This window comes from Notamacropus eugenii, chromosome 4 (genome assembly GCF_028372415.1).
Source record: "Notamacropus eugenii isolate mMacEug1 chromosome 4, mMacEug1.pri_v2, whole genome shotgun sequence".
NCBI lineage: Eukaryota > Metazoa > Chordata > Mammalia > Diprotodontia > Macropodidae > Notamacropus > Notamacropus eugenii.
In genome coordinates this window covers 441,901,780-441,927,537 of record NC_092875.1, presented here as the reverse complement: position 1 = coordinate 441,927,537, position 25,758 = coordinate 441,901,780, and the positions used below count along the sequence as shown (strand labels likewise).

The 25,758-nt window shown below is 36.8% G+C and overlaps 1 protein-coding gene across 1 annotated transcript in view; it reads right to left on the bottom strand.

Moving 5' to 3' along the window:
* The window catches only part of ERAP1 (endoplasmic reticulum aminopeptidase 1), a 41,415-nt gene that overhangs the window by 10,038 nt on the left and 5,619 nt on the right, over positions 1-25,758 (bottom strand). Inside the window, exons 2-13 of the mRNA XM_072606054.1 lie at positions 18,830-19,400; positions 18,451-18,589; positions 15,953-16,087; positions 12,324-12,444; positions 11,032-11,186; positions 10,105-10,218; positions 8,266-8,397; positions 7,369-7,500; positions 7,195-7,266; positions 4,937-5,091; positions 3,974-4,053; positions 3,232-3,415 (exon numbers count right to left, since the gene is read on the bottom strand). Of these exons, the coding sequence (XP_072462155.1) occupies positions 3,232-3,415; positions 3,974-4,053; positions 4,937-5,091; positions 7,195-7,266; positions 7,369-7,500; positions 8,266-8,397; positions 10,105-10,218; positions 11,032-11,186; positions 12,324-12,444; positions 15,953-16,087; positions 18,451-18,589; positions 18,830-19,362 (1,952 nt within the window). The 5' untranslated portion in view covers positions 19,363-19,400. The remainder of the gene's footprint in view (positions 1-3,231; positions 3,416-3,973; positions 4,054-4,936; positions 5,092-7,194; positions 7,267-7,368; positions 7,501-8,265; positions 8,398-10,104; positions 10,219-11,031; positions 11,187-12,323; positions 12,445-15,952; positions 16,088-18,450; positions 18,590-18,829; positions 19,401-25,758) is intronic.

Here is a 25,758-nt window from a genome sequence, read left to right as displayed (position 1 = left end):
TGAAATCTCACCTAAAAGAGACAGTGCAAGGGAGCCAAAAGCCTGAAAAGGCATGTGTGCGTGTGTGTGTGTGTGTGTGTGTGTGTGTGTGTGTGTGTGTACATACCTAGATATACCCACATATGTGTATTCCTAAACCATTTTGGCCTTCCATGTGAATGATGGGGGAGGTACAAAGACAAAGTCAAGCCCAAAAGGACAGGTTAAAATCTATATAAAATATATGTAATTAAAATATATAACATATTTGTAATATTTATATATCTGGTTTTTTTATAAATATATATTTTATGTAAATATATAGTATATTTAAATATATTTATATTTAAATACATTAAAATATTTATTTTTATATTTATTTATATTATATATTTAAATATATTATAACACAATTATAATATAATATGTAATATATTTAAATATAATATATAAATATGTATTTTGAAATATATGTTTTATGTATTGTATATAATATGTGTATATATACATACATGTATGTATGTGTGCATATATATATATATATAAATTTTAAGCAGGAATACGGATAAACTGGGAGAAGATAACCTGGCCTCCCAGACTTGACTCTGACTTTGTGCTTCCCCCATCATCCACATGGAAGGGTGAAGGGGGTTTAGAATTTGAAAAACTGAGGAATCCCATACCCTGAAGGCCCTGAAAGTTTGTTGGGAGAACAGTCACTAGAAAAAAGAGACTGATTAGTATAGTCTAGCCCTCAAAGAAGCCTCTTGATAAGGAAGAAGGAAGAGAGTGTAAAAGCTGGCTTGAAGCTAAACATTAAAAAACTAAAATCAAAGCATCTGGTGCCATCACTTCCTAGCAAACAGAGGGAGAAGAAATGGAAGCAGTGTCAGATTTTACGTTCTTGTGTTCAAAGATTACTGCAGATGATGACTGCAGCCATGAAATTAAAAGATGCTTGCTCCTTGGGAAGAAAGCTATGGCAACTGGACAGCATGCTAAAAAGCAGAGACATCACCTTGTTGATAAAAGTCCACATAGTTGAAGCTATGGTTTTTCAATAGTAATGTATGTCTCTGAGAGTTGGATTATAAAGAAAGCCAAGAACTGTATAACTGACACTTTCAAATTGTAGTGCTAGAGAAGACTTTTAAGAATCCCTTGGAAAACAAGAAGGTCAAATCAGTGAATATTTAAAGAAATTAATTCAGACCATTCACTGGAAGGACAAATGCTGAAAATGAAGCTTAAATACTTCCGCATAATAAGAAGACAGGACTTATTTGGAAAAGACACTGATGATGGGAAAGACTGAAGGCAAAAGGAGAAGGGAATGGCAAAGGATGAGATGGATAGATAGTGTCATGGAAGCAATAAATAAGAGCACAAGAGATAGCAGAGGATAGAAGAGCCTGGGGTGTTATGGTCCATGAAGTCACAAAGAGTCAGACGTGACGGACTAAACAACAACACAAGCCCTCAGGGACAAATAGAGGGAGAAAAAGAGCATGTAAACCCTAAGTTAGAGTGAAGTCTTTAAGGGAGAGATCTAGTGACCAGGAAATGGTATTAAAAAAACCAGACTTTACAGGAAAATTATAAATGCTGGAGAAGATGTGGGAAAATTGGAACACTAATACATTCTTGGTAGAGTTGTGAACTGATCCAACCCTTCCGGAGAGTGCTATAAAACTGTACATTCCCTTTGTCCCAGCAATACCACTTCGAGGGCTGTGTCCCAAAGAGATCATAAAAATGGGAAAGAGGCCCACATGTACAAAAATATTTATAGCAGCTCTTTTTGAGATGGCCAAGAACTGAAAGTTGAAGGGATGCCCCATCAATTGGGGATATATGTTGTGATGTAGGAATGTAATTGAATACTATGGTACTATAAGAAATGATAAGCAGGCAGACTTCAGAAAAACCTGTCAAGACTTATATGACCTGATGCTGAGTGAAGTGAGCAGAACCAGGAGAACACTGTACACAGTAACAGCCACATTGTGCAGTGACTGACTTTGACAGACTTAGGTCTTCTCAGCAATGCAAGGATCTAAGACAACTCCAAAAGACTCATAATAGAAAATGCTATCTACATCCAGAGAAAGAACTATAGGGTCTGAATGCAAATCAAAGCATACAATTTGCTCTTTTTTGTTTTGCTTTGTTTTGTTTCTTTTTCCTTATGGTTCCTCCCATTGGTTCTAATTCTTCTTTACAACATGACAAATGTGAAAATCTGTTTAATATAAATGTGCTCGTAGAGCCTATATCATATTGCATGCCATCTTGGGAAGGGGGAAGGCAGAGAAAATTTAAAACTCAAAAGCTTGAGGAAGTGAATATTGAAAACTTAAAATAAATAAAAAACATACTTGAGCCTGGAGATACCAGCTAGTTAGTTAGATTTAGACTTCTCTAAGTTCTAAAGAACCTGGTATATGGAGGGAAAATATTACTTTGTGGAAATAAGCAGGCCCTTCTAGTCAAGACTCTGAGAAACTGACCAATCTTTGAGGGAAAAAAGGCTTTGGTTGACTTCCTAGTCTAATGGCTAAGTATTAAAGGCTGTTGAGTTGAAAGCATTAGGACTTTAAAAGAGCATACCCGTGCCTGCTCTTCTCATGAGGAATAGATAGCCCTTTGGCTAAGGACTGCAGCTGAAGGAGAAAGCTAGAAGCAGAGAGGAACTCTACCACCATCACATCATAGTGGAACTGAGCCTCTGACTGTTCAGCAGAGATAATTCATCCTTCAGAGAAACGTTTGGCACAGACTACACATGGACGACACTAGAAACACTTAGGCCCAGCTGTAGCAAAACAATAACATTGTCAAAAGGCATCAATGGTCCTGCAGTGTTGGAGGCATGAGCTGACCTTCCACATTTGTGCTCTGGCCACATAACTTCCCTAAAGATGTGCCTCCCTGTATGTGTTTCTGTGTGTGTCCCATCTCTCCACAACAAAACGTGCTTATTTATGCGCCTGGTTAATGGGGGAAATGTTTTACTGTGATTTTTCTTTACCATGTTAGTTCATTGAAGACTTTTACTTTTGAACAAACTATTTCCTCTAGCTGATGGATAATGATAAAATAATGATATTGCTGGGAAATATAAACTATGATTTTGAGCAGATATGGTATTCCCAAAGTACCTTGTGCCTTGAGGAGTCATTTTCCAAGCAAACTAGCTACTAATTTTAATTTCAAAAGTAAATAGAGACATGCGTTGTATATGTTACTTACCTGACAAGCTGAAATGCATTGTTAATGAGACTTGCCCGATCATTGCTGCTGAATGTCATGTGCTTTTCTTTCAAAAGGTTAGTCAAAGATTCCCATCCATCATCTTCATAATGTACAATGTAGTAGCCATACATTCCCACATTGAATTTGATCCATTCTACCTCTTCTGGGAGGATGAGGACATCTACAGCGAGCAAAATAAATTATAGTTCCATTTTCTTTCACTATTGAACCAATCTTAACTGATGCAAGGGGATGTGGAAGGAATCCAGAGTGGGTTTGACACTGCAGAAATTGCAATAGATCATTATTCTTAAAACCAGGTAAAAGCAGCTCAATGGAAAATACCTGGCACTGGTTCTAATCTACTAGGCTGCAAGACTTAAGAGGTCTATGAAGAAGATGTACCTGTTCTCAGAATACAAATAAAAAGTTACAACATAGCAATGCGATCAAAGATTTTGGACATTTCCACTAGGAATCCTACCACTACCATCACTACATCACTCAAGGCTTTTAAGACTTGTCTGACAGGAACTTCATGTTTTTTTTCAGATATATGGTTTTTAACTTTGAATTCCTCCCCTTAAGTGGAAAGTCAGAGACCTGATTAAAGTGAATCTTATAAAGAAAAACATCATTAAAAGAAGACTATATCTTACAAAAGAAAACTTAACTCCTCAGAAACATTTTTTCCAGTATTTCTCATTAAATTAGTTTACTCACTTCAATAATAAATTACCTGTTTTTGTTCTTAGCAAAAATCTTTCAACTTTGTCTGATTTGCTGGTAATGTATGACAGTGGAACATGCCACAAGTACCTACAAGAAAAAGGGGACTGCTGGTTATTTTAGTAGGAATTAATATAGTTAACTGCTATAGGCAATAACACAAAATTCCATTCTCTAGCATTTTCAGAGTTCCCCAGAGTTTATCACAATGCTTGCCACATAGTAAAGGATTAATAATTGCCTGATATTTATGGTGGAGGTACCAGAAAGTCCTATCCATTAACGCTGAACAATCCCAGAAAAAACTTGACCTAAAGAGAGTATTCAAAGCAAATAGGCCATTCATTTGCTATCATGCTGAGAAAAAGACACCCAGAGAGAAAAAGAGCCAAAGACATAGTGAAAGAAAAAGAGAGGAAGGAGGAGAAGGGGAAGGATCTATCTAATGTCAACCAAAATGCAATATCTTTTTTCCAGGGAGATCCCAGGTAGAGCTAGTTTGACAAAAAGAGGCTCTTAAACTTGACCAGTTTTCCACAGAGAATCAGGAAGTAACCTGGATCAGTGCTCAGTGGTGAATTTCCCATTCTTGAGCTCTCATTTCCTCAAAATGGACTATTATAATTTAAGGGCAACTGCCCAGATCCAAACTAAATTCATACAAGTGACTTCAAGTTATCCTCAATCCAGTTCAAATCAACAAGCATTTAGTAAGCTTATTTACTTGGTTAGGCTCTGGGGATATAAAGAAGAAATGACAGTCTGCTTCCATTCTATCAAGCACTTAACGTTAGTACCAACCACTTTAACCCAGATCACTTAAATGCAAAGAACACATAGAATGCAATGGAAATAGTCAGCTATAAAAAATTACTAGAGGGAGGGAAATTTCATTTTCAAGTCAAGTGAAAAATCATGTGACAACTTGGACATTACATGAACAATGAAATAAGTTACATTTAATAACCATTACCCAGTTTCTTCAGGTTGACTGGTTCCCTTCCTATAGAGTTCTTGCTTTATATGGACATTCTTTCCCCTCATGGTGACAGTGATGAGTGGAAACCCTTTCTGTAGTGTCCACGTGTTCATCATGGCTTTTACGTCAACAACCTCCTGGCTCCAATGCTATTTAATTATAAACAGACAAAACATTCTCTTGGACTCAGCTCCAAAGAAAGATGAGTGAAGACTAAATGGTGCCCAAAAGGGACGACCACTGGCTGATGATCATGGTCAATGAAAAAGAGAAACCAGTTAGGTCTGCAAAGCCTACATGATTCTATTAATACGTGGAAGGTGATAGGGAGTCTGCAATTTGCAGTCTCTCTTAGAGCAACAGTAAAACAAAATCATTTATTTAAATAAGCAGTGGTTTTCATACATTTCTAAACTATACCAAGTTCACAAGGAGTTATATTCTCAATGCTAACAAAGCTTTCAAAGAATCTTTATTCAGTAGAGAGCACACAACTGAAAAAGAGGTTCCTGTAAACTAGCGAATTCTGGTGATGACTGGTGGAAAGGGTTCTATAATTAGAGTCAGGGCATCTCAATTCAGTCTTTCTCTGCTAGTGACTAGCTTTGTGACTTTGAGCAGGGTATTCTTTGAGCCTTGGTTAACTCACAGATAATAATGGTTTTAGTGATACTTTTCTCCTACCTATATCAGGGCTGGTGTGAGGATCAAATGAGAGAATGGATGAAGGATACCTTCAACTGCTTAAATATGAATTATTGTTATTATTATTGATAACATAATCATTGCATGAATATACTAAAGAAATGGGGAGGGGGGAGAAAAAGAGTAGAAAAAAATCAGGAACCCCCAACAGAAAATTTTTTGGCAATGCCTAATCTGGACTTAGTCTTCAGATAACCAGAGAATACCATATAAGCAACTCTTAAAAGTTTATGATACATGTACAAAAATATTTATAGTAGCCCTTTTCGTGTTGGCAGAGAATTGGAAATTGAGGGGATGCCCTTCAGTTGGGGAATGACTGAACAAGCTGTGGTCTATGAATGTAGTGGAATACTATTGTTTCATAAGAGATGATGAGTAGAAAGACTTGAGAAAAACCTGGAAAGTCTTGCATAAACTGATGCTGAGTGAAGTGAGCAAAATCAGGAGGACATAATACACAGAAGAAAGCAACACTGCGTAATGACCGATTTTGATAGACTTGGCTCTTCTCAGAAATGATCTAAGACAATTTCAAAAGACTCATGATGGAAAATGTTATTCACATCCAGAGAAAGAACTGTGGCGCATGGATGCAGATCAAAGCAGACTATTTTCTTTTTGGTTTTTGTTTGTCTTTCTCATGTTTTTTCCCTTTTGTTCTGATTCTTCTTTCACAACATGACTAATGTGGAAATATGTTTAATATGATTGTACATGTATAGCCTAAATCAAATGGCATGCCTTCTTGGGGAGGGGGAGGGAAGAAAAGGGAGGAAAATTTAGAACTCAAAGTCTTACAGTGAATGTTAAAGATTAAAAAAAATTAATAAATTTATGATTTCTATATATTTTAATAGTCAAGTAAATTAGATTTACTCATGTAGTTGTTTTTCTTGTTGATGTTGTTCAAGACTTTGCACAATTCTGCTCTACTTAAATCCAATTCACTTGCAAGTCAAGACATAACTCTCATGACATCATTGGTCCTTTTTGAGGACAAAACATGGACAACACAACACAACACAGTCAGTCATGTCCAATTCTCCATGACTCCATGTGGGATTTTCCTGGCAAAGATACTGAGGTGGTTTTCCATTTCCTTCTCCAGTACATTTTAAAGATGAGAAACTGGGGCAATCAGGGTTAGGTAACTTGTCCAGGGTCAACACAGCTAGTAAGTGTCTGAGGCCAGATTTGAATTCAAGAAGACGAGTATTCTTGGTTCCAAGCCCAGCGCACTATCCATTGTGCCACCCTGAGACGATGGTACTGACCCATTAAGAACTGATGCTATTAGACAGTCATCCCTTTGTAAAGAATGAAATTAAAGTAAATCAAATGAATGACATATATTTCTAAGGGAGGTTATGGAATCTACTTTAACTTTTCAGAAAAAAAGATTAAAAATTATTTTTCAATTCTGATTTACATTCATCCTTGCCTGGAGATAGACCAGTGGGTGAAATTAGCTCAGGAAGCCTGACATAGACTTATTCTTCTAAAAGCAAAAAAGAAAAGATGTAAGAACAGCCCTAAATCCTTACCAAAGGGGAAGATGTAGGTTGGTTTCTTGAGCAAAATCCATCTGTCTTTTGTGTGTCACCTGTGGGACAAATCTGATAAAAAAAAAAAGGTTTTTTTAAACACAAATCACTGTTCTCTCTGTAGAACATATGGTTCTTTTTACAACGATTAACATTCTCAACAAGGATACTTACATTTGTCATACTATTCCACAAATCCTCATTTTTGGTGTTCTTATAACTGTATTTCTGGAGATATTGTACAATGCCAGCTTTGAATACATCTGCATTAAGATAGTCCATTAGCATATTCAAGATACAAGCTCCCTGCCAAGAAAATTTAAAAAAAAACCTCATCTAAGTTTGATCTTAAGAGTACATGCCATAGCTGTCTTTTCTGAAAAGTGTTTAAAACCACTACTGTAAATGCTAATGCAAAGTAGTCTTAAATGGTTATGTTCAATGGGTTAAACACATTTTCCATGAAAATGATTTATCTTAGGTATTTAGTCTAGTGATATCTTCAGTAACTTGCTATTCATTCTAATTTCTCTTGGTGGGGCAAAGGAGAGAAATTTCACCAACCAAATCTTGATTCCTGGTATGGAGGAATGAACTCAAGGCCAACCACTACTAGGCTCTGCACCCTCTGCTTCCCTCCCCTACAAAAAAGTCTCACCTCAGTTCATATCAACATATTTATTAGGCATCTGCTACATGAAACACATTGTGCTCGAATGCAAATATTATAGTCCCTGCCCTCAAGACACTTACATTCTGCTATGGAGAGTAGCAAAAATTAGCAATTACATTAATATGAAATGTGGAGTTTCTATGGATTTTGTAAACTACAACTCAACCCTGGAAACATTTCCAAAATAACACTGAAAATACTAACTCAATTATGAAATAATCTCTCTTTTATCCCTTAAGTACTTTATGAAAAGAGCTAGATACATGCTGCTGATTAGCTCTTCATGAGGTAAAGTTGACAATTCATCTTTAGCTCTCATCTGTGGCACACATTTTCATGACGAATATCTCCGCACAAATCCACACATACAAAGCTATGAAGCAAGATCAATTTGGTACCTTGTCATAAGAAACCTCATCAAACATTTCCCGTATCTCAGCAGGATTTTCCACTGGTGTGGACACAGGATGAGACGAATTTAATGCATCCATCTCCATGGCACTAAAACATTTTTCAAAGAAATAATCTTCCTAATGAGAGAAGAGGGGGAAAGATCACCAGTGGCACACCTCTATTTTTTAAGCTCATCTTTATTAGTGTCTTGCTTTGGTATCAACTTCTTTTCCATACACACACACACACACACACACACACACACACACACACACACACACACACACACACATATATATCAGAGAGTATTCCCTTACAACAAAAATTTATAAAGAAAGAGAAAAGTAGCTCTTCAAAACCAACCCTCACATCAACCATTCCTGACAGCGTATGTAATATTGAATTTCCATAGTCTCTTATCTATGCTAAAAGAGGAGTGTGGTATGAGCATTATCTACTAAGGTTCCTGACACACAGACAGAGCTAGTTTCTCTTTAGGTCTTAACCCCACACAGACTAGGCTACTTTGTCTTAGAAAGTATCAAAACTACCTTTGAGACTTAACTGGCCCAGGGAACTGGATTTCTAGCCACTGATATAGTTTACTGGAGGCCCAGGAATTAGTTCAACAGGACTCCAAAGCTCCTTCCTCAGTCTTGACACCAGCAAACTGCCCCAGCAAATGCAGAGACAGGGGAGCTCTATCCAACTGGACTAATGCTGTATACTTGTTGAGTATCCTTTCCGGTATATGCTAAGTAAACTTCCTCTTGTTCACTGCTAGCACATTTTGTTCCAATCCAAACTAGAACTCCTAAACTGAGTCAGGGCTAGCCTACAACAGGGAGAGAGGTACATTTTCTCAACTCTTCTCCAGGGCCAGGCTTAGCTATGACACATATCCAAATAAAAACTGAAGAAGACAGAAAGTAGGATTTAGGAGGATATGTACACAAAACAAAATTCAGGGTCCTTTCTTCACACTCCTATAACCCACCATATGTAGATTATAATTCTTCTACAAGCAAGGGGGGAAACTGACTTTAGGAGAATAATTTGGATTTTGTGCACAGTAGTTAATGGATAATAGAAAACAAAAAAGCTCTTGAGTTAAAACAAAAGGATTAGTTCTATAATCTATTTTCTTTTTGAGGGGAGACTTACCCAAGGTCACACAGCTAGTAAGTGTCAAGAGGCTGGCAATACATTTCTTAATACAAAAAAGCATCTCCACCCACAGTAGGGACCACATTCTAATTTTAATTAATTTAGGTTTTAATTTATTTCACTTATTTAATATAATTTAATATTTATATAATTTAATTTAATAGTTTAGTATGTTAGTTAATATTATTTCAAAGCAAATAAAACATTACATCTATGCAGTGATTACAAAGAATCTTAGCCTGAAGAGACACATAAAATGGAATCTGCACCCTACAACAACAACAACAACAACAGCAACAAAAAACCATTTGATTTAGAATGTGGTCCCTACTGGGATGAAGATGGTGTACAAATGAAGCTTCTGTGATAGGCAACTAACATGACATGTGAAGAAAAAATGTGGTAGATAGATAGTCATTCATTGTCTTTAATTATTAGACATTCTAAAAGACAAAAAGACACTCTCATGACAATGACAAATTCATGGATGGAGTCAGTCTTTTTGGCATATATTTTTAAAGCACATACAAATCTCAGTCCACACAATAGATTCACCAGTGGAAAAATATACTCTCTTTAAGGCTTCTTAGAGAAGATGATCACTAAAGCATCTATAGGAATCTTTCCAAAATTCAACTGAAAATGGAGAAAGCAATTTTTAAAATAATGTTACTTACAACTTTCAAATCTGGGTGGGTCACACTGACAGAAACAAACTCCATAAACTTTGCAAATCCTTCATTTAGCCAAAGATCATTCCACCATTCCATGGTGACAAGATTCCCAAACCACTGAAAAATAATGTGCATTACTCATATTACAAGCAGATGGACAAATAGATACACACATATATAAAGTCATATAGATAATAAACTTTATAGCAGGAAGTCAATTTTTAGAGTTCTTCATATCTCTGTATTAATTCAAACATAATGTAGCTAGCTTAATGGGCAGCTAGGTGACATGGAGAATAGAGGGCCAGCCCTAGAATCAGGAAGATTAATTTTCCTGAGTTCAAATTCGACCTCAAGAAAAAGGTTAGCTGCAAAACCCTGGGCAAGTCATTTAACCTATTTGCCTCAATTTTCTCATCCATAAAATAAGCTGGAAAAGGAAATGGCAAACTATTCCAATATCTTTGCCAAGAAAACCCCAAAGAATTAGACATGACTGAAATAAAGTGAACAACAAAAAGCTAGCTCAAGAGTGATTTTTATACATCATTTATCAAAAACAGAAGAAGTATCCTTTAAAAGTACATGGCATAATAGCGCTTGGAAGAAAAAATGTTGTCCTAAGGATCAATAGTGAGAAGGGACATCTGATCCGTGTCCTCATTTTATAGATGAGCAAAGTGAGATCAGTATCTTAGCCAAAGTATTTAGTGACAGAACTTAGATTTGAAGTCTGGTCTGGTGACTCCAACTTCAATACTCTTTCCATTGCACCATGCTGCCTTCAGAGGTGATCATTTCACTTTCAAGGAAGAAATTATTTTTTTAAAAAGACCTAAATGAAAATGTTACAAAAGTGCTGCTAAATCTGCCAGGTGATGATTTGGAACACCCTTTACTCTCTTGTATGCTCGAAGACACATTAATTACCTGGTGGGCCAACTCGTGGGCTATTATCATGGTGATCCCAAGTTTACTGGAAGCAGAGGATATTTCAGGGTCATAGAATAGTGATGATTCTCTGTATGTTGTCAATCCCCAGTTTTCCATGGCACCAGATTCAAAGTCAGGGATGGCAGCAAGATCTAAAGATAATAGTTTAACATAACACTTTGCTTTCCTCTGTCACAAGCTAACTAGTGTCACAAAGCCCACTAACTTTGGTGCTTAGAGCTAAAATAAAGCAAAACAGACAAAGGACCTCATGGACCATCTAACCTCTTAACCTGGGGTTTGTGAACTTGTTTTTAAAGGATATTGAAAGTTTTATTTCAATATAATTAGCTTCGTTTATAATCCTTTGTAAATGTATTTTACTTTATTCACTTAAAAATGGTATTCTCAGAAGGCATCCAGACTAATATGGAAATATTCTTTGCATGACTGCTCATGTATAACCTATTACACATGTAGAACAAATTGCTTACCATGGTGGTGAGAGCAGAGGGAGAGAATTTGGAACTCAAAAAGAATTTTTTAATTCTTAAATTTTTAAATTCTTAAAAATTGTTTTTACATGTAATTGGAAGGAAATATCATTAAAGTTGGAAAAAAAAGAAAGGATCCATAGATTTCACCAGATTGCCAAAGGGTCCATCACACACACACACACACACACACACACACACACACACACACACACACACACACAGTTAAAAACGCCTTACCTAATCCAACTCTTTTTTATCTAATTCAACTACTTGTCCTCCAAGGTTATGCCTAGTGAATGACAGAACTTCATCTTTCTGTCCTGTACACTTCTAAGTGGAAGTAACCCCTTACATAGTGAACAGTTTGGGGCTAAATTATTTTTATCATTGTCTTAAGATGCCACTTCATTTTTCATGTAGGCACTGCACCAAATAGTTTTAAGACATCATATAGGAAAGAAGATACATATTCTCTAATATGAGTGAAATATACTTTCACAAACTTCATCAGGGAAAAAAATAAACTAGCCAAAGTCTAATAGTTTGATTCATCTTTAAGATGCCTCCTAATTCTGAGTCTCAGGGACTGCATAGATATGTGCTTTTCATGAAAACATGAATTTTGTGCTAAGAGCAAGAGTGTGGAGATGTACAGAATGTCGTGCACACACCAGATTCTTTCATTCTTTGGAATAGTGGATGAGCCAACAATTATGTAGTTAGGTCTACCTCTGGGGCTTTGGGGTGCATTCTTACGCTATCTTTTGTAATCCCTCCGATTCAAAGTTGTACCTTGTTTGGGTAAAGGATATGGAATATTGAAATAATCCTCATAGAACTCCAGAAGGGTCACTGCAGCATCCAGGGCATAGCCTGTCTGGTTTATCTTCTCTGGTACAGCATACACAGAAACCTGGAGAAAAAGGCATTTGAGTATATCAAACAATTCAGCCACTTCCAATTGCAACTAGGAAGATTAGCACAATCTATCCAGAGATATCAGTGCTCATCCAATATTCAAAAGGCCAGTGAGTAAGTAAGTGGCTGGCATCAGCAGTAATAAAAAAAATCCTTGTCAATTTTTTAGATGATAAAAACGGTAACTTATGAAAAGTTAGATTTGTACACATCTCCTGAATAAAGGAGCCCAAGTCCCTTACAAAAGTACTGGATGACAGAATGATGTGACTATCAGTTGTTCTGTATATATTTGTTTGCACATAGTCTCCCCCGTTCCATTGTAAGCAACTTGAGGACAAGGACTACCTTTTGTCCCTTTTTGTATTCTACGCATTTAGCACAGTGCCTGTCACATGGTAGCTCCTTAATAAATGTTAATTGATTGATTGACATATAATTGCTCCTTTTTAAGAAGTGCAGAGTAAATCATACAGATCCTAGGCATAATCTAATTAGTGACTGTTTCTTTCTTATCCAGCTGAACACCCAGAAATATATAGTGGTACTTGTGTTCTTTTTTCTTGATTTTGTTTTGCTTTTCAAACAAAGGAACAGATAAGTGCAAACCACAGATATAGGCATTATTTTACTGCATATGGTTAGAGTCAGGGCTTCATCACTTCCTCTCTGAAAGCACCTGATCATGTCATTCCACTGCTCAAGGAGATTTCATGGTTCCCTGTCACCTGTAAAGTAAGAATATAAACTCCTCGTTTGGGTATTTAAAGCCCTTCACAGTGGGGCTTCAGTCTATTTGGACAGACATTTCACATGACTCTACCTTGCATACTAAGTCGCTGTTCCTGGAATGGGGCATTCTCTTGCTCCTCTTTTACCTTTGCCCAGGCTGGTCCCCATGCCAGGACACATTCACAGTCTCTACCTCTTAGAATGTTGAGTTTCCTTCAAAGCTCATTTCAGGTGCTACTTCCTACCAAAAGCTTTTCCTCATGCCCCTAACCGTCAGAGTCCACTCTCTCCTCAAACAATAGTAGAGTCACTTATTTCCATAAATATTTCTTGCTCCCCCACCCCTAATAGAATGTGAGCTCCTTGAAGTTTCATTCTTTCTCCTTCTGCCAGTATACCCAGCATCGAGCAAGCACAGTACTGTGAACACAGTCGGAGTTTAATAAATGCTTGTGGAATTAAAATGACTTCGAAATGACAAATATATAAGGTAACTATAAGGTAACTAACAAATGTAATTATGATTTCAGGTGACACACTTAACAATAATGTTTAAATAACAAACATGCAAATAATAGTCAGCAGTGGATAGTGGTTAGCTGACAGAAAGGCAAAGATGGGGCACAAAGCAAATTATATAATCTGGAGGTCAGTTTCTTGAGAGTAGAGATTATTTTACCCTTAGTTTTATCTTCAGCACCTAATGCAATACAATACCTAGCACAAAGGAGGCATTTTATAAATCCGTATTGGTTAATGGATGGAAGAGTGTGACTGAGTTAGAGAGGAAATTCTACCAATGAAGTCAAGATGGGAACTTCATTACATATGAAGTTCTTAACTGGGAATAAATGCTTAGAACTAACAAAATGTAAATATTTAAAATTTTTAAATTGTTTTATTTTATTTTAAATTAAATCTTTAATTTAAATTTTTAAATTAAATAAAATTTAAATATTTAAGAGCTTTAAAAGCCTCCCCATCCCTAATCCCCAGAGTCACTCTGCCAAAATAAGGCCAGTAGTTCCAGTCAACTGGGAGTCTGATTATCAACTAGTCACCAATTCCCCAAAAATCCGTTCCCAACTACCCACCCCTACCCTCCCCCCCCCCCCCCCCCCCCCCCCGGCATGAATCAACACTAGTTCTCAACTTTAACCTACATGCACACCAGGTCTAGGTTCCCTATTCCCTACCACTATCACCACCATCCACTCATACCCACTCCTACAATGACTGACCCTGCTTGATTCAATTAAGAACCTTACAGAAATCCACTGGGCTTTACCAGTTAGAGTGCCCCTTTTTCACCAGGGATCTCTGAGGGACTTGATCTGTATCCATTCTCCCTCACTCCCCTTCTGATTGTATCTCCTCTGAACATATCTGGCTGGATTACCTTTCTCTTTCTGTGTTCTGTATTAGGGTACTTGTACTATACTTTGAAATCCCAAATCTCAGCTGAACTACATTAAGACCAAATATGACAAAAAGTGATATAAAAATTTTAAATACAACATTATCAAGGTGACTGCAGCAACATGTCACAAAAATTATGCACTATGACCAGGTTTATCATACTATGAATAGAGGCCCGGTTCAATATTAGATTAACTATAAACATAATTGACCATATTAATAACAGGAAGAATCAAAATTATATGATCATTTCAACAGACACAGAAAAGGCTTTTGATAAGATACAACACTCATTCCTGTTTTAAAAGACTAGAAAGCATAAGAATAAACAGATCTTTCCTTAATATTATAAGTACTAACTATTTAAAAACCAAGAGTCAGCATTATCTATAATGGGGATAGACTAAAATCCTTCCCAATAAAATCAGGGATAAAGCAATGATGTCCATTATCACCATTACTATTCTATATATAGTGCTAGAAATCCTACCTGAAATCATAAAACAAGAAAAGAAACTGAAGGAATAAACATGGGAAAATAGAAACAAAATTATCACTTTTTGCACATATCTATTAATGGGAGAAACAAGTTAGGGTAATTATGGTCTGGAGGTAAAAAATAAAAACGTGAATGAAAGAAAAGATCATATAAAGCCAGAAAATGAGAAACTTGGGGGGATTTTAGTAAATCAAAGCTTCAGGAGAATAGCTTACAACTGAACCCTGAGATACTGTTGGAAAGCTCTATTTCAGCATGGGAGGAAGGAGAGACTAAGAGGACAGGCCTAGGAATAAAAAATGAAAATTAAGAGAAGAAACTAAATGAATGTGTTAAAGTAACAAACCTATATAACTACATGAGCCTAAAATTTGTTTAATCTATACATAGTCCAAGATTATTCACACTGCAACAACAACAAAAAAATTCACTTAAAATGGTTTATTAATAGAAGGATATTGAACAGGAAAAAAGAAAGGGGAAAATCTGTGGTCCAAAGGCTGCAGAAGAAAAAAAGAGAATCCATTTCAATTAGTTGGATTCGAGAAAAAAAGAGAAGGTCAACAGGAAGAATCAATAGGTTTATGACAGAGGGTGCCTCTGGAATTTTCATTATGGCAACAACAGTTAGCACAGACAAAGAACAATTAAATGGAGAATTAGCTCTAAATTAGGGTTGGTTTTGGTGCCCAGTCTTCAGTAATATACCACTTGGGAAGGACTCTGAAGATTTACTTCCAGGCTGGCCTTGCAGTCCTCAGCTAGGTCTGTTAACACTATTTACTGAGTACTTACTATAGCAAACTCAGAATGCTGTATCAAAAGGAGAGGTTTTTGACAGCCATAGATTTACCTTGACTCCACTTTTGGTCATCTTGCTGACAGACTCAAAATCCGAAATGATAAAAGCAACAAGGTAAGTGCTCATCTTCACAGTGACATCAAAGTGGTCCTCCACTAGTCCTTCAGCAATGTTCACAGATTTCACCTAGAATCAGGACACCATCAATCATGACATATTTCAAAGCATCACAATAAACATAAAAGAACAATTTTAAATGGTACATTAAAAATTTGATAGGATATAAGCTCTTTGAGGGTAGGGATTGAGTTTGCTTTTGTCTCTGTGTCCATAATACCTAGCTAAGGGCCAAGCCTATAGAAGACATTTAATAAATATTTCTTGATTGTCTAATCAATATTATGTGGCATTTATATTTCTTATAATTTCTTTCATTTTCTTTTCCAACATCTATGAAAATACCTTAAATATTAAGGGTAGGATACACATATGCAAACAGACAGCCACACAGAACCATTCATTTCTAAGTAGCCAAATAGTTGAAGCAAATGTAAAAAATCTAGGAGAGACAAGTAGAAGAACCAAAGCAAACTGAGCTAGCCCCATGATTTTGCTAAAATGTGGTTTACTTGCTCATAGAAACAGCTTGTGAGAAAGTTCACAAATATCACATCCTACTCTCCCTAGTTCTAGATAGAAAGCTAAAGCAAATCTCTCCCTAATCCTATTCCCACAAGTCTCTCACAAGTTCTTGTCCTTTTCCACATGGAACTAGCTCACTGACAAAGATGAAGGATGGAGACCAGGGGGGAGTTTCTTAAACAGAACCGATCAGGAAGTGTGGCTGTTCTTTTTGTTACTAGTCATTCCTCCTAAACCTAAACAGACAGAAGATTCAACCAATTCAACTACCCTCTCTTGCCCCAGCCAATGAGGTTCCTTAAGCTCAGTGAGGCCCCTTTGAAAATAGCCCATATGGTCTAAGGTCAAAGGTAAGCATCTGAGGTTGGTCCCAGACAAAAATTTTGTAATTGGTGGCTTGTCTTTGGTACCTATGCTTTTCTATCACATGTTGGTATCCATATTCTCTAATCTCCCATTTCCCTCATGATACTCCACTTTACCCAAACCAGCCTCTGAAAAACTCTTAAACTATCTTTCCTTCCTCTCCTCATCAAGAATCTCATTCTCTTGCTCAACTTAATTTAAATTTAAGTGACATCCATGTGCAAGGTGCTGATCTAGAAAGCTGGGGAAACAGAGATAAAAGGAGATAATCCCTGCTCTCATGAGGTATGTATTGTACTAGAATGAAGTCAATGAGTTCAGGTAGTACCAGCACTAAGTGTTAGGAAAACACTGATTAAAACTAATTTCCATTGACTACCATCTCCTCATTGGAATGACTTCCACATACGTTTATCATTCCAACAGTAGATGCATTTTAGCATTTCATAAGGAAAATTCTAGTTAACTACATGTGTGTTTACATGTATTGTCTAAGGACTAAGGATTAGTGAGAAAATGATGCCTGAGTGAGACTTCCCTAGAGAACTCTTGTAGAGCTTTGAATGTGGTCCTGTCCTTTTTAGAATTTTTATTGATTTGAATTAAGACATGAGAGATATAACCTTAGGCAAGTCACTTAAACTATTCTGAAACTCAATTTTTTTATCTGTCAAAAGAAAAGGTTGGACTAGTCAGAGTGTTATGAAATTTTAAAATTATCTTGGTAGCTGTATTTCAACATAATTGGTTTCCTTTATAATCTTATGTATTTTATTTTATGCATTTAAAAACATATTTTGAGAAGGGGTCCATAGGCTTCATCAGACTGACACAAAGCTGGTTACAGACTGAAGGAATCTCAAGGTCCCTTTAATTGGTTGGCTAATGTCTCTACTACTACAAAATTACAAGAAACACTAGTCCTATTTATTTTGATTTTTGATTAAACATATTTAAATAGTCCTTTTTTCAGGAAAAACTATGTTGTTACTCATTTTCACACTATATCAACATCACATGGAGCTAATAACATTATCTTCAGTCATCTATTTCTGTTTCTATAACACTCAGTTTATCACAAAATATATCTGTAGAAAATATATAAACTCTCACCTAGCAAAAGAGCTCCATTTTTAGAATAAATTATTTTGAAACTTAATTTTTTTATTTAAATTTTTTAAAATATTATATTGATTTTTTTAATAAATAATTTAGAAAATAATCACCTTTTAAAATCATATAAAATTTTCTAAGGCATTTTATTCTCAGTGACTTGAAATGATACAGACACTCATCCAGACTGCCCCATAAATCACAAAGCAATTTTCAGGAAGAAAACTAAGATATCTTTTACTTCAAGAGGGATTCTAGATACAAAGATGCCAATTTGATAGATATAAAAGAGAACCTGGTGAGAATTTTTTTAAATAGACAAGAATAAAAACATAGATTGAATATGAACTCTTACTGAAGGACCACAAGGCTATGTCCATCTCTCGTTTTTATTCTAAGAGTGAAAAAAAAAAGGAACACATGCTTACTAATGGCATGTTGGAGATAGCTAAGTGTCGTGGCTCTCTTCGAATCTTGACTGAGAAACTAGCTTTAAAGGCTGGTTCATCAAAGCAGGGAAAGGCCATCCGAGCTGACGTTGGCTCAAACTGTGTGGATGCTAGTATCCTATAATTAAACCAAGTAAAATGAAAAGGTAAATTTATGGTTATAATTCAAAGTAATATATACCTCCACCCCTTCTGCTTCCCCACTCTCTCATGCCCCATTGGCAACTCTGTGAATAAAGAATAACAGTGAAAACAAAGAAAAGGTAACTTAAAGGAAAATCTTATTGAATTTTTAAAAAAAAATTTGGGATCAACACATTAAGCCTTTTTATTTGTGTATTTTAGGGGAAAACATTACCTCACTTCTCCTTTCTGAGTTCTATAAGAACTTTTATAAAATCCACGGAAACTATCAGAAAGCAGGGCAGCATATTCAATGGCAACTATGTACTGACGTCCCATCTGAAGGGGCTGATCCGCTACCAGTGCAATTTGCTGGCTGGGTGGATGCTCCAGAACCGTCAGCGGCTGCTCCGTCCCGTTATCTTGGCTTTTTCCTCGGAGGGTTGCCTGGGTGATCTGCAGGTGATGGCTGTGCAGAATGATGAAACTGGTGGGCTGATGGACGGAGATTTCCACCTCTGTGACTCCCGAGAATGTCAAAGTTGTGAGATTGGCGTGGATCATAAGGTTATAATGAACTGGAAGGACGTAGTCGGGAAGCCGCATCTTATTCCAAGGAAATGGAGCTCCATTAGTAGCTGTTGGAGACTTTGTTTCCATGCTCTGGCACCCCATACAAGCCAACATGATCAAGACAGTCAACAGTGAAGGACAAAGAGATGATGCAGCTGGCATCTTAAGTGGCAGCGAAAGTGACAAAAAAGACATCTTGCTCTTGCTGCTAAAATCGCCTATTGGCGCAGACCCTTTAAAGCAAACGAAAGCACAGACTTGTAAATAATAAAGAAAACACAATTAAAGATAGCTTTTCCCTCCTCTGCCCCTTAAGGATCAATAGGTAATTCTCACTTTCCTCCACAAGTACCAGTTATCCCTCAGAAAAAATCAAATTGTCTTCATGTATCTTTTACTTTAACCAGGAAGAAAGGTTTTCTATTAGTAATGATCACTCTATAACACCTACTAAAAAAGTAATCCCTTGACTTTAATGATTAAAATAAGCAACCTCTTAGACCACATATCACAAGAAGCTCTAAATGGATGTGTGATATGAATATAAAATGCCTTACCAAAAATAGATTAGAATAAGATCAGTAAGACAGCTTCTTCAGCTATAGACAGAGGATTCGTAAATGACCAACAAGCATTTACTAAGCAGCTACTATTACTATGTGGTCAAGTAGTACATGTGTACAGGGGTGTGTTGGAGTCAGCTCAAACAGGCCAGAAAAACTATTAAATGGTCAGTGTGAGCACCTAACACAAAGGAAATTTACAAGCACTACAAGTCAGAGCTAGATTTACTGTTTTTGTTGATTGTCTCGACCTAAGAAAGTGCTGAAGAAAATGTTAATAAGGCAAATTAAACCTGAAGTGCGCCTTATACACATTCCCCTACACCACATCACCCCCTTCATATTAGGCATTAGAGTTACAAAGACAAAAATGGAAGCAGGGGAAGGTTGATGAGAACTGATGTAAAAAGCAGAACCAGGAAAATAATATATACAAGGAGTATAATAGCATAATCAAAATGAATTTAAAAATATGACTGACCAAGTTTGGCTCTGGAGGGGGTTGAAAAAATATACCTCTTTTCTCCTCTCTGAACAGGTGAGGAATTATGGCTGTGGGATATTGCATATAAGAATACTGTCAGACATGGCTAGTTAAAATGATAACAGCGAGCATTTATATACCACTTTAAGTTTTGCAAAGCACTTTACAAATATCTCATTTTATGCTCACAACAAGGTGCTATTATCATCACCATTTTACAGATGAGAAAACTGAGCAAGACAGGTTAAATGACTTGCCAGGGGTCATGCCTTTAGCAAAGTATTTGAAGTCAAATTTGAACTCAGGTCCCCTTGACTCCAGGTCCAGCATTCTATCCACTGTGGCAAGAATTGCTTATTTCCTCTTTCTTTTTAAAATCTCTATTGCAAGGGTTGGCTCTTTAGGTGAGAGAGCAGGAAGGATATATTTGTAAAGTAAAGTAATGTAAAAACAAAATACATAATAAAATATCTCCCCTTTAAAAATGATTAATCAGTACCAGTCACTGATGATAAATGATAAGGTATAATGTTGATTTCTCTGATGATCATTAATAATAAGATATTGATGATTTGTCAAAATAGAAAGTCACAACATCACATTATCATTTAAGTTGAGAATAATTTTAACTGTTTATGAGGATTCTTCCGTAAACTGTGATCTGTTGAGAAAAATGTTAGTGAGCTGGTTTTTCTTTGATTAGGGGAAGGAATAGGGAAATCTTTACCTCCCATATTTCTTTCCTCCCTTCCACAGTCTCAAACAAAGGGGAGAAGGAGTGGTTCATAAGTATATACCATCTCCCTTATTTTTAGAGTGTCAGCTATTGCTGATTGAACTGTCAGTACATCCTTGTGAGACAAACTGGTGTTAGTTTTGGACTTGGAATTCCAAAGACCTAGGTTTGAATTCCACCTCTGATATTTACTGGTTGTGTGACCACAGGTAAATTATTGAATCTCTCTGAGTCTGTTTCCTCATCTATTAAAAAACAAAACAAAACCTGGAGATCATGATAATGGTAGGACCTGTCTTCTAGAGTTTTTCAAATAAGAATGTAGGTAGAGGACTTTGTAAACTTCAAAGTTTACTAAGTTTATAAACATCAGCTATTGTTATCAGCAGAGAATCGATTAACGTAGCACTGGATGGCTGTGTTTTACTCCCCTCTCCCAGTCCACATTGCAACTGCACACAATTCTCATTTTGCACAAAGTAGGAACATGACCTGGTAAAGACTGATTGATGAGGAGGGTTTAAAAGGCAGGCATTTTGTTAAAATTCTCTGCTCAAATTTCCTTGGAGAAGGGGAGCAGAATAGCCAGATCTGATGCTGAACATGAGGAGAAAAGCTATTACTATTGAACGGTAACTATGAAAGAGTCTGTGGATTACGGCCCTAGTTCAGTCACAGAAGAGATGCGCCTCTTTAAACCTTACACAAATGTGAAATGGGAAGTGGCCTAACTACCAAGAAGAAAACTCATTTTATTCTTTCAATCATCCATCATAAGGTTGTGAGTGAGGATTGAATGAGCTAACATATGTGAGTGCTTTGTAAACATTAAAGCACTATGTGTTTTGTAGTATCATTGTTATCCATCCCCAGCTATTTGATATTTGGCTGATTTCTCCACGTCATCAAGGCAGGACAGTAAGGTAACAGTCTTTGCCTTCACAGAGCTTAAATTCTGCCTAGAGGCCATTCCCAACCTGTTTGAATTATTTCCTATTTATCCCATCTATAGCTAGCTTTGTATATATTTGTTGGAATGTTGTCTCCTCCATGGACTATAAACTCCTTGAGGGCAGGGACTACCTTTTGCCTCTTTTGGTATCCCCAATGCTTAACACTGTGCCTGGCACATAGTAGCCACTTAATAAATGTTTATTGATGAATTGGTGTTGATTGAGGAGAAATAGCATGCCAGCATATAAGTAGGTATAAACCGGATACCGTGTAATAGAAGGTAATTTCAGGAGGGGAGGCATTGGCAGCTGAGGGATCTCAGGAAAGGCCTCCTATAGGAGATGCCACTTGAGATCTCTTGCTTCGAGGGAAGTGAGAGAGCTAACAGGCGAAGGGGAGAGGAAGGGGGCTACAAGTATAGGGTTCTGCTTCTGCAAAGGTACAGAGATAAGAGATGAATGTCAGCTGAGGATCAGCTACCAAGGGCAATTTAGCTGGACTAGAATGTGTGACTGAAGTCATTTATAAGCTTGAAAAAAGTAGGTCAGAGCTAGGTCATAAAGAGCATTAAAGGCCAAACAAAGAAGTCTGTATTTTATCATAGTGGGGAAGAGCTTCCCTCTCTAAACTCACCTCATTCTAATTTTTTAGACTTCCTGACACCATTTTTTACACAGCTGGGTCATGTTCTTATATTCATCCTGTTACCTGGCTTTGTGTCCACCTTCTGTACATTTTTTTAAAAAGGGGAGTTAGTGGATGACTTCCCTGTGCATCCACATGAGGTTTTTTCAGACAAATCTCATTTTTCCTTTTAATTGTAATTGTTCATTTTGTGTCATTGGAATTGTTTCAGCTAAGTCAATATGGTGGGTATCATATTATTAGATTTTGAGTCAGGAAGACCTGAGTTTGATTCCTGCCTCAGATATTACTAGCTCTGTGACTTTGGCCAAGTCACTCTTTCAGTCTCAGTTTTCTTATAGGGATCAAAATAGCGCCAACTTCACAGAGCTGTTATTAGGCTCAAAAAAGATACACATGTAAAGCGCTTTGCGAATTTTAAGGTACTATCATTACTATGCCTTCAAAATTTCATTATTACATGTCTCCCATCCCTCTTGGATTGACTTTCCCTATAGCATTTTCTTCCTTGAGCTCTAAAGGTTTTCCTCTGAACCCTTTGAAATCTCCTTTCCCAAAAGCAAAGGTTTCCTTAGCTTTTCTCTCTGAATCACAAACGAGAAATTAGCCTAGCCAACAGTATCAGTGGCAACCAAATAAGATGTTAAACTGTATTAATAAAAAATAAGATAAAATCCGTGTTCAGAATTCAACTAAACTCAATAAACATTTATTAATAAATGTCAATTAAGTGACTAATGCGCTAGAGTCTAAGAATACTAAAACAATAGTTTTCCAAACCAGAGAGGTGATGATTGCCTCCAAGATCAAATATAAGCTCCTCTGTTTATCTTTTATTTGAAGTCCTTCACAACCTAGCCCCAGCTTATCTTTCCAGACTTATATTATTAGCCCTTCCTGCACCCTCTGGTCCACTGGCTGTTCTTCACACACAGTGTTCCTACCTCACCTCTACCTCCTGGAATCTACTGATTCCTTCAAAACTCTGCCCAAGTGGCATCAATCTTTCCTGATCTCCTTAGTGCCCTTACCACCCTAAAAATCATCTTGAATTTATCTTGCAAATATTTTATATACTTATTTATGTACAAATCATCTCCCCCCAGCAGAACATAAGTTCCTTGAAGACAAGGACTGCTTCCTGCTGTCTGTGTGAATTCCCAGTAACTAGTACAGTGCTCAACAAGTAGTAGGCACTTGATTAGTGCTTATTGACTGATTGCTAGCTCCTCTGTCCTGAGGCTGCATCTGGAATACTGTGTATAGTTCTAAGTGCCAAATATTAGGATAGTCCGGGGAAGATCCAGAGGATGGTGGCCAGGATCGTGTAAGGGAATGAAACCAGGTCAAACAATGGTCAGATGGCAGAACTGACAAGACTAAGATTGAACAAGAGCGCTGCCTTTCAATATGCAGGTGAGTGATTTTACTTTTCCTTATTGGCACAGAGAGAAAAAGCAGACTCAGTAGTGGGAAAGAATAGAGAGAAAGATCTTGACTAAATAAACAAAAATATTTTCTAACCACTAAAATTATTTACTAAATCAGAGATCCTGCCAAGTTATGGAAGGTTAGGCTGTTGAGTACTCACCTGTAAGAGACCGAGTATCTTTTGTTGAGGTTCAGCTCAGCTAACAGACATCACCATCTGATTAATTTTTATTTTGCCATGGCAACCTATAAAGACGTCTTAAGACATATAGAGGCTGCAATCTGCATCAAACACCCACCAAGTTTGGGATTCCTTGAAATATTTGAAAGTTTGTAAGAGTGATGGATAATAACTATATCTAGCATTTTTATAGCATTTTAAGGTTTGCAAAACTGAGGCAGATCATAATTAAATGACTAACTTAGAGCCATGTAGATAGTAAGTTAGAAGGTGACCCTTCGTCTAGTCTTCCTGACTCTAGGGCCACTTCTCTATACACTACACCACAAGTATCATTTGAAATTTGAGCTCTGGTTCTATTTAGTACAGCTAGGTGGAGCAGTGGATACAGTGCTGGGCCCAGAGTGATGGAAACTCCTCTTCATGAGTTCAAATCTGGCCTCAGGCACTTGTTAACTGTGATCCTGGGCAAGTCATTTCATCCTGTATGCCTGAGTTTCCTCATCTGTAAAATGAGCTGGAGAAAGAAATGGCAAACCCCCCTAGTATCTCTGTCAAGAAGAGGAAGACTCAAACACAGCTGAAAAAACAACTGAACCACAACAAATCTGCTACTTAATAGATGTGTGATTGTGAAAGGTTGTAATTACTTTTTGGCCCTTCTCTTAAATGTAATACATCCCAACATAGGAAATACTGAACAAAGGGCCCTGAATGAACATTAGCCTTTTTACTGTATTTATAGTATACTTTGGAACCTGGAGACTGGCACAGAGAAGTTGAGTTAAATAAAAAATTGCATTGTCAACTTTGTTCTTTATTTAACCATGTAGTTCCTTATGAGATTCCTGTGGTCGCCTCTGAAGACAAGTGAGTCCATGGGGTCTCCAGACACTGAAAACAGGCACTTAACTCCTTGAGGATAGATTATAAAATTAACCAGACTCTCTTTCCTTTTTTTCTCCCTCTCTTTCCTTTTTTTGCCTCCTTCCTTCATCCTTTCAAACAACTACAATGCTCAAATATCCCCTAGTTCTGTAAATATGGTGTCAGAGGCAGGAGTGTGCTAGTAAATGTTTCACAACCAGCTCTCTGAAAAAAAGTTATCCAACGTTTAAATTTAATCTACATTATTATAAATAATTTCTCTATCAGTTTCTTAAACCTAGAAAGCAATATAACAAATCAAACCCTGACTAATAGCATTTGCCAATTTCCGAGGCATAAATGTTCACATTGAAAATTTAATAATTGGCACACAGAAAACAAATACACCTTGTTTTCTCACCTCTCACAGCCCTAGAGCCCTGGAAATTTTAAGAAAAATCAGTAAAAAAAAAATTCACTGCCACATGTCTGAGTTAAGACACTATATAATGAGGAATAGCTGAGAGCTCAATCTTGGAACTGTCATCACAACCGACCTCAAGGCACACTCTTGGAGATTTTCAGCATCTCCTGTCTCCAGCCCCATTGAGGTCTCAGATGGCTATAAAGAATATCTTTCAATAAATTTCATTTGGATATGTATAGGGACTCTCTTCCCCTTCTCCTTTATAAGCTTGTATGCCGATTTACCACAAAAATCATGCATTGG